Raw genomic sequence first — 8,541 nt, forward strand, 5'->3', positions numbered from 1 at the left:
CAGGCTGCGGGCGGGAGCGCGGCCGGTGGGGAGCCGGGCCTTCCCGGGAAGGCGCTGGGGAGACCCGGCCCGGGGGGCAGCCGGGCCGGGCCGGGCAGGGGGCCGCGGGGGCAGAGGCGGCGCCGCCTCGCTGCGGGCAGCGCGAGGCGGGGCGGGGGGGCGAGTCAGAATGGGAGCTCCTTGGGGCAGCCACTCGCCCCGCCGATCCTACAGTAACGGCATTGTATCAAGACGGCCGCAGCGAGAGCCGCCCGACGCGAAGGTGCTCCGCGCGCTTCCCGCGAGTCCTGGGAAAAGGGGAAGGGGCTGCAGCAGCCCGGCGAGCCTCTGTGCCCCTGTGCGTGTGCCGAGCGGGGCCGCGGGGCCTGGCGTGCTCCTGCCTCCTCGGGCTGGGGCCTGCGCATGCCTTCAGGAGCAGCCACGTGCGCCCTGCGCACCAGTGTCTGCCCGGGGCTGCAGTCCTGCCTGCGGTTTCCCTTTCCTGCCTGCACCGTGGCAGCAGCCGCTCTCCCCCCGGAGGAGCCCAGCCGTGCCAGGCGTCCGCCGCCAACAATCACAGGTTTCTGGCTGTCCTTGGCGCGGGTGGAAGGCCGGGGAAGAGCTACTGCTCGTGACCGGCCGCCGCAGCGTCTTGCTCTCCTCCCGCTCCCGGGGTCATCCCCCGGGCAGCAGGGCCCTCGTGTGGATTTCAGCGTTGGGCTCGGTGCAGGGTTGACGGTCTGGGACGGAGGATGCACTTGCTTGCGCCTTGCTCTCTTCCGTTTTGCCCTGGCCTCAACTGTGGAGATCAGGGTGGGCCCCCAGCCCCCGGGGAGCCCCCTTTCCCTGCTGATGTACGTGGCTCCCCACATGGGTGGAGGGGTCGGTCGATTGCCGTCTGGCTTGCGTGTGGCCACTGGCAAGCCCCTCATGTGCTGCTCCCGAATCGGCCTGCAGCTGAGGCCCACACAGGGTGCACATGTCAATCCATGTCTCTGAACGTGCTCGCACATGCGTGCTTTGATGCGCTTCGCTCAAACCCCATGATTCTAAGCATATTTTATCCCAAATATGCGTGTCTCTCCGCATCATGTTTTTGGGCTGAAATGGCCGCTGCAGGAGGCGCGGAGGCGCCCACGAACGTGCTGGCTTTGGTTTTGTTGGGCTGGAAGCGGCGCTGGGCCTCAGTGCTTGACCGTCCAAGCAGAAGTCACCAGAAATTGGGGCTGCTTAGAACTGGCACCTCCTGTCTGGAGCTCTCTCTTAACTGCAGACACACAAAGGCTCCACAGGGAAGGGAAAGGCCCTCTGCACATGGGCAGAGGCACACTCGGGTTTGTGAGTTGAGCCTACCGTTTAGCAGGGGATGCTATAGATCGAATTAAGCTCTGGTAGGGTTAATCTCCTCCCCTCCCCAGATGATGGGGGAGAGCAGATGACTCATTGGGCCAGCTGGCTCTGGGGCAGGTGTCCTCGGATACAGAAGGGCCGCTCTGGAGTGAGCCCGGGTCACGTGGGCTGGGTCCTTTCAGGCGGCTGCTGTGACTCTCCTGCCTGGCTGCTCAGGCATCTTGCAATTTTGCCCGCGGGCTGTGAAGCGCCCCATGACACGGGTTCGAAAGCGCGGCTCTGGAGGCTCGCGTGCCGGGGAAGCCGCCCAGCCGGGGTCGCCCAAGGGGGCCCGGGGAGTTTCCGCCCCGCCCCACCCGCGGCAGTGGTGTGCGGGGCCCTGCTTGCCAGACCGACCGCGGGGAGCGCGCTGCACGGGCGGCCCCCGGGAGACGGTCCGTTGCTGCACGTCGGTCCCGCCGGTGGGGGAAATACGCACATTGACAGCTGGGAAGGCTGCACTCCTGGAGAGCCAGCTCCATGGCTTTGCTTGCTTTAGTTGGACAGAAGCGGAGCTGGCCGCTCCCGCAGCCCCCCCGCCCGGCCCCCCCCCCCCCCCAAGACCTGCTCGACAGGAGCCGGATGTCAGCACAGGTCGCGCAGAGTGGCTGACCTTTACCTTGGCACGTGCGTCCGGCTGCTGGAGCGGGCAGGCCTCGATCATGGCAAGGTGCACGCAAGTTAATAAAAAGTAAGCAAACAGTCTTTTTCCGCCGCGGCGCTCTGGGAGGCGGGGGAGGCCGTGCGGGGCACAGCGCGAGCACGGCTGGCTGAGCTTGCCGCTTGTGGAGGGGCGGCTGCCGCCCAGAGACGCTGCTGCCTGGACTGTGAGTGCTGTCCCGGGCTGCCAACCCGGCCCCGGGCAGTTTGCGTTGGCTGCGGCTGCTCCAAGACGCTCTGCTGTGCCAGAACGGCGGCTTCTGTGCCACACGGTCCGGGAGCCCAGGCGGGGTCTCCGGGTTGGACAAGGCTTCACCCTGGGTGTGGTGGGCGCCCCTCCTGGAGTGCAGCCCACTTCCCGGTGACGGTCCGGGAGCAGTGGCCTCTTTTGGCCCTTCGTAAGAGAGCAGAGAGTGGGCGCCGCTCAGATGCCGTCACTGAGCAGAGAGTGCCTCCGCTCGGCGGATTTCAGGCAAGTCAACTTCACAGCACCCTGCGAGCGCCTGGTGGCACCGTCTGTCTGCCAAGAGCTGAGCCCGGTGGGCAGGCATGCCGCTTGCGTCTCACAGGCAAAGTGGAAGGCAGCGGGCCGGCTGAAAGTGGCAGATGGGAGGACAGATCCACGTCGCGCAGACGCATTCGTGTAGAGATGCTCGCTCTTTCCTTCACAGCAGTCGTGTGAGCTGGGCCCTTCTCCCAGCCGAGGCCCGTGAGAAACAGGCAGCTGTCCTGCATGGCTCTGTTTTCCTTCTTCCAGGTGTTCTCTAAGATATTCAGCCACGAAGCCCTGGAGAGCTACCTCCCAAAGATCCAGCTGGTGATCCAGGACACGCTGCGCGCTTGGAGCAGCAGCCCGGAGTCCATCAACGTCTACTACGAAGCACAGAAGCTCACCTTCCGCATGGCCATCCGGATCCTGCTTGGGTTCCGCATCCCAGAGGAGGAGCTCAGCCACCTCTTTGAAGTCTACCAGCAGTTTGTGGAGAACGTCTTCTCCTTGCCGATAGACCTGCCTTTTAGCGGCTACCGGAAGGTGAGCGGTGCCTCAGTGCGGGTGCAGCGGGGATGCTTCCCAGCATGGGTTAACTCTGGCCCAATGGCTGGTGGGAAAGGCCCTGCCTCGTCCCAGCTGAGACCCGGGGAACCTTTCCTGGTGCACGTTCGCAGTGCTGGGCTGGAAGCGCCAAGGGCTGACCAGATGAGAGCACCGCCATATTCGCGTCGTTGCCGGTAGCTCTGACTTTCAGGGGCCGGGTGGGTGGCTTTGCTCTTTAGCGGCCCACCTGTGTGGGTTCGCGAAGGCCCTGCAGGAGAAGGATTAGCTGAGGGTGAGCGAGAACCACGCTTGCATTTGGGCTTGGGGGCCCGGCAACTGCTTCAGGGGTTGAACCTTAATTTTTTCTCATGCAGGGAATTCGCGCCCGAGAGGTACTGCAGAAGAGCTTAGAGAAGGCCATTCGGGAAAAGCTGCAGAGCACCCAGGGCAAGGACTACTCCGATGCGCTGGACCTCCTGATAGAGAGCGGCAAGGAGCACGGCAAGGAACTGACCATGCAAGAACTGAAGGTAGGTGTCAGGTCTACTCTGCCGGCCAGCCAGAGCTGGAGTTCGGTCTGCTGCCCCTAGGGGAAGCGTTGCCAAGTCATCCCACCGGAGCTGGACTTGACTGCAGTGCAGGAGAGCACGTAGCTGAGCATGATAAAGGGTTCCTGCCCTGTGAGGAGCAGGTCTTTCCCATTCGGACTTCACCGGTCCATTTCGTTCCTCCCAGTTTGCACTGTTATTAATAATGTAACTCGTTCGTGTTTCTGATTCCACCTATAAAGAAACCCAAAGGGATTTGAAGGTTCCCTGTTCAGATGTGACATTGCCAGAAATTCTGAGGGAAGCTAAAACAGCCCTGGTGCAAGTAGCTGAGGCCCCCGGGCAAGGGGAGTTTGCTGGGACGGCTGGGGCAGTGGGATGGCTCTCGAGGACCCGTGGTGCCCATAAAGCAGCATCCGCAGGAGGAGCAGGGACGTGAGCCCGGGCCTCCGTGGATCTGACAGCAGCAGGCGGCCGGTCTCACGCAGCCCGGGTCTCTCCTGTCCCGCAGGACGGCACGCTGGAGCTGATCTTTGCTGCCTATGCCACCACGGCCAGTGCCAGCACCTCGCTGATTATGCAGCTGCTGCAGCACCCGGGGGTGCTGGAGAAGCTGCGCGAGGAGATGAGGAGCAAAGGAATCCTGCACAACGGCTGCCTCTGCGAGGGCGTCATTCAGCTGGACACCATCAACAGCCTGCAGTACCTGGACTGTGTCATCAAGGAGGTGCTGCGGCTCTTCACCCCCATCTCTGGAGGGTACCGGACGGTGCTGCAGACCTTCGAGCTGGACGTGAGTAGAGTGGCCGCCTGTGGCCCTTGCAGGTGGCGCGAGGCTCCCCTGAGGTGCGTTCAGCAGGAGAGGCCTCTGGCCGGGTGGCCTTGGTGCTGGAGTGCACGCTTTGCGTGGCTGTCGCGCTTCTTCTTTAGGAGAAGAGAGGGACCTGGCGCCCAGTCAGAGCCAGGCTGACCTCCTGCTCACACGGCAGCAAAGCAGCTGCCCTCCTGGGACACCCGCAAGGGCAGTAGCTCTCTCCCAGAGGCCCTCTGTCCCTGAGACCAGACGGAGCTGCTGACACCCCTGGCAGTCACTTTCTGTAAAAACTGTGCAAGATGCATGCACACGAAATGCAAATTTGATAAAATGCCACATAATCGAGTGATTTTTTTTACCTATCCTTTGAAATGATCTAAAAGCCACATGGTGCGTGACCCATGTCAGGCAAGCTGGATGGCCCCCAAAGAGCAGGTCTCTTCGTCACGCAAGACGGTGCCCTGAGAACATGGAAGGAGCCCTGCTGATCCGGCCCGAGGCCTGTCCAGCCCAGCACTCCGCGCACACGGCGGCCGCCCTGCGGCCCACGGCACCCCCGAGGCCAGCGGGGGGGGGGGGGGGCGAGACCTGCCCTGTCCGGCTCCTCAGCCGTGCTGCAGGCAGGTGTGCCGGCTCTGGGGAAGGAGGCAGCTCATAGCCAGCAAGGCCAGTAGCCACCGGTAGGGTCCCCCTCTGTGGATCCGTCCAGTCCCTTTGGAAGCCACCCAGACCGGTGGCCGTCACCACTTCCCGTGGCAGCGAATTCCGTCGTTTAACTGCACATGGTGTGCAGAAGTACCTGCTTGTATCTGTCCTGTCAAAATCGGGGGAGTGCAGGGGAAATAAAGAGCATGGCCAGATGTTGTATCAGGTCCTGGATCGGAGGCAACAGCTGGATTTTTTATTTTCAAAAATGGAAAATCTACAGTTGTTTGAGATGTTGGCTTCCTAGTAGTCCAGGAACTCTGCAGCTGTCAGATTGCCTGCTAAAAGCCCAGCTTGAGCGTCTGCAACCGTCTACCACGTCATCTTAAGTCATGCAGACATCCTGGCTCAAGCATGTTGTGAGCCCATATTTCACCCTCTCCCCACTAACCCACTTGTCTGAGGAGGAGATCTGGAAACCCTGAGAAGCTGCACATGGTTGCGATCCCTGAGCAGGCCTGATCGAGACATTGCTCTGCATGGATTTCGGCGCCTTTCTTAGGGCCGGCGTGGTGGCCTTCATTCCTGACACAGACCTCTGAGTGGCTGTGTGGTGTGTCCCACGGGGGAGCGGCGTGGGGTCCAGGTGGAGAGCAGTGGGAGTGCTGCCCCGGAGCTCAAGGAGATGGAGGCGCTGGCCTTGGGCAGCCCTCTTCCAGAGCTCCCTCGGGACCCATTTGATATCCAGATCTGGGGATGCAGATGCGTAACTGCCAAAGCCAAGCATCTAAGCTGGGATGAGAAAAGTGAGGGTTAGATCCAGATGTTTGGATGACCTGTGGATTACTCATTGAGAGCAGATGGGATTTTCAACGAACAAAACAAAACTCAGGGCTTGGCTGTCACAGCCCGTACATCTTCCCAAGTGTCAAGAGCCGGGTTCGTACCCTTTTGAGTAGAACTGGCGGAGGACAGATGCTCCCTTGTACGGGAGAAGCACGCTGGAGATGCTGCTCTGCTGAGTCGTGTTCGGGAGAAAGGAGCCGCGAGTCAGAGAATGCGGCTCTGGGCTTGCCCATGCGGCTGCCTTCATGCTGTAGAGCCATGCTCTGTTGCCCTGTTTCCGTGGGATTTTGGCTGGTGCAGATGCGCTGATGTGCCGAGCTCATGACTCAACATATCCCAGCTTGACCTGCCGCGAGACGCTTTAAGGCCACGGTGAATCATAGCAGAGCCTCGGAGGACCGCTCCCCACTCCGCTCCCCGGATGGCTAGCGTGGGGCTACGGGCTGACCGGAGCACTGGGCGGCCCGAGCGCACGGTGGGCTTCGATGGATGCGGGGCTGCCGCGCGTGGGACGAGCCGCAGCGGTCGGCGCGCGGGGGCTGTGGGGCTCCTGTGGCGGGCACGCTCAGCGTTGCCTGTGCTCGCTCGAGTCCGCGGACACCGGGCCGCAGTTGCGCTTCTGCCCTGCAGGGAGGTCCTGGGTCTCGAGGCTCTGGGGGCGAGCTTTTAGGCGAGTGCTCATTCGTCTGCATTTCCACAGCGTGTGTATTTTCATTTCAATGAAAATGAGCCAAGACTAGACACTGGCAAATGCATCCCCTGTTCCGGTTTATGACCTGGCAAGATCCCCACGGCGAGTTGAGCTGTGCGTCTTGCCCCGGCCTTGCTTGGAGGTCTGCACAAGGGACCCTTTCTTCCCACAAGAAGGATCTGCAGTTCCAGCTCCATCTCTTGTGTGGGTGCAGTCGGTGCTCTCGCGAAAGGCTCTGGGGTGCCCGAGCCAGAACTGCTCCACTGAACGGCTGCCAGGCCCCCCGGCCCTGCAGGATGAACGGCGGCTGGCCCTTCCTCCCTCGACCAAAGCTTGATCCCAGGATCCGTGCTAGAAACACACGGCAGCCTCCTCTTCCGCTGGCTGGGGAGCCTTGGGACATCGGGTTTGGTGCCTACTGCCGTCTGGACACATCTGCCGGCGGTGCTGGACCTCCCGCTCCCGTGCCCCAGAGCAGGGTGGGAGAGGCCGCTGCAGCACCCTGGCCTGCCGTGGGTTATTTCCAGGGGGCTTCTGGAGCTGCAGGCGCTGGACTTGCTCCGGAATGGTTTTCACTCCCCAGGCAATACTGGGGGCTGAATGCCACCCCGGCTTGGAAGGATAGAAACGTAGAAACAGAGTGAGCCAGAAGGGGTCTCCCGGGCTATCTAGTCCGACCTCTGGCACCAGTCTAGCCCGATCCCATCGCTGCTGCCCTGATGGTGCGGCGGGGGCGGGGGTGGCAGCAGCAGGAGGGATGGGGGAGCAGGGCAGCAAAATTCCTTGTAGCCCCACTTCTAAGAAATCAGCCATGTTCGTCCCCCTTGAGCCTCGCAGCAACGCACCCAGGACCGCCTGGGGGGGGCACCCTGCCCCCTTCTTTCCTGCCCCGTCTGCTCTCCTGGCCTTCTTCCTGATTTCTCTCCTCCTCCTCCCCACAGGGCTTCCAGATCCCCAAGGGGTGGAGCGTCATGTACAGCATCCGGGACACCCACGACACAGCCCCCGTGTTCAAGGACGTGGACGTGTTTGACCCGGACCGATTCGGACGGGACCGCACGGAAGACAGAGACGGCAGGTTTCACTACCTGCCCTTCGGAGGAGGGGTACGGACCTGTCTGGGCAAGCACCTGGCCAAGCTGTTCCTCAAGGCACTAGCCATTGAGCTGGCCAGCACCAGCCGATTCGAGCTAGCCACCAGGACCTTTCCTCGGCTCACGCTGGTGCCCGTCGTCCACCCGGTCGGGGGACTCAAGGTCAAGTTCTTTGGACTGGATTCAAATCAGAACGAGATCTTGACAGAGACAGAGGCCATGCTGAGCGCCCCTGTGTAAGCCGCCTGCCGCCTGCCCTGCTTCTCTCGGCGGGGGGTGGAGGGGCTCGGAGCGGAAAGGGAAGAGCAAAATCCACCACTGATGCAGCCGCGCCGCCTCGCCACCCCTCCCGCAACACCCCTGGGCCAAGCCTTCTCCGATGAATCTACCCAAGCTGTGGTGCTGCTTTAGGGGAGGGGGGACCGGCCGAGGGGGCCGCCTTGGTGGATTTTGCCTTGTTTCTCGAACTCGGCAGGCGGGGTGTGCCTTGGCCGTAGAAACAGCTGGACCTGCCGAGGTGCCCCATCTCAGCTGCTGCTGCTTCTGGAGGGGGCCCTCTGCACCCGGCTGCTCACGGGAGGCCGCCGTTGGTCCTCTGGGGCCCGGCAGCCCTCCAGCCAGTCTTGACCCCTCAAGTAACAGTGTTCAATCAGCCCCCGAGAGTCACCAGGGTCTGGGCCCGTCCTCACCTGCACACTGTACGTGCCCAGGAGGCTCCCCGGCCGCCCGGGTACGAGTCCGTCCTGCGTTGCGATGCTGCGGGGGGTGGCACCTTCCCAAGCTTGCATGGCAATGCGCTGCGGTGCTGCCTGGGCGCACGGGGCCTCGGGGCCAAGCGG

The 8,541-nt window shown here is 62.6% G+C and overlaps 1 protein-coding gene across 2 annotated transcripts in view; it reads left to right on the forward strand.

Moving 5' to 3' along the window:
* The window catches only part of LOC123022901 (cytochrome P450 26B1), a 13,430-nt gene extending 5,099 nt beyond the window's left edge, over positions 1-8,331 (forward strand). For both annotated transcript variants that reach the window (XM_044429017.1, XM_044429018.1), the window contains 4 exons: positions 2,786-3,061; positions 3,439-3,594; positions 4,124-4,405; positions 7,550-8,331. In XM_044429017.1, coding sequence (XP_044284952.1) covers positions 2,786-3,061; positions 3,439-3,594; positions 4,124-4,405; positions 7,550-7,942 — 1,107 coding nt within the window. In that variant the 3' untranslated portion in view covers positions 7,943-8,331. The remainder of the gene's footprint in view (positions 1-2,785; positions 3,062-3,438; positions 3,595-4,123; positions 4,406-7,549) is intronic.
* The last annotated feature ends 210 nt before the right edge of the window (positions 8,332-8,541 follow it).

The sequence above is a fragment of the Varanus komodoensis genome, unplaced genomic scaffold, assembly GCF_004798865.1.
Source record: "Varanus komodoensis strain SLA01 unplaced genomic scaffold, ASM479886v1 scaffold2, whole genome shotgun sequence".
Classification (NCBI taxonomy): Eukaryota; Metazoa; Chordata; class Lepidosauria; order Squamata; family Varanidae; genus Varanus; species Varanus komodoensis.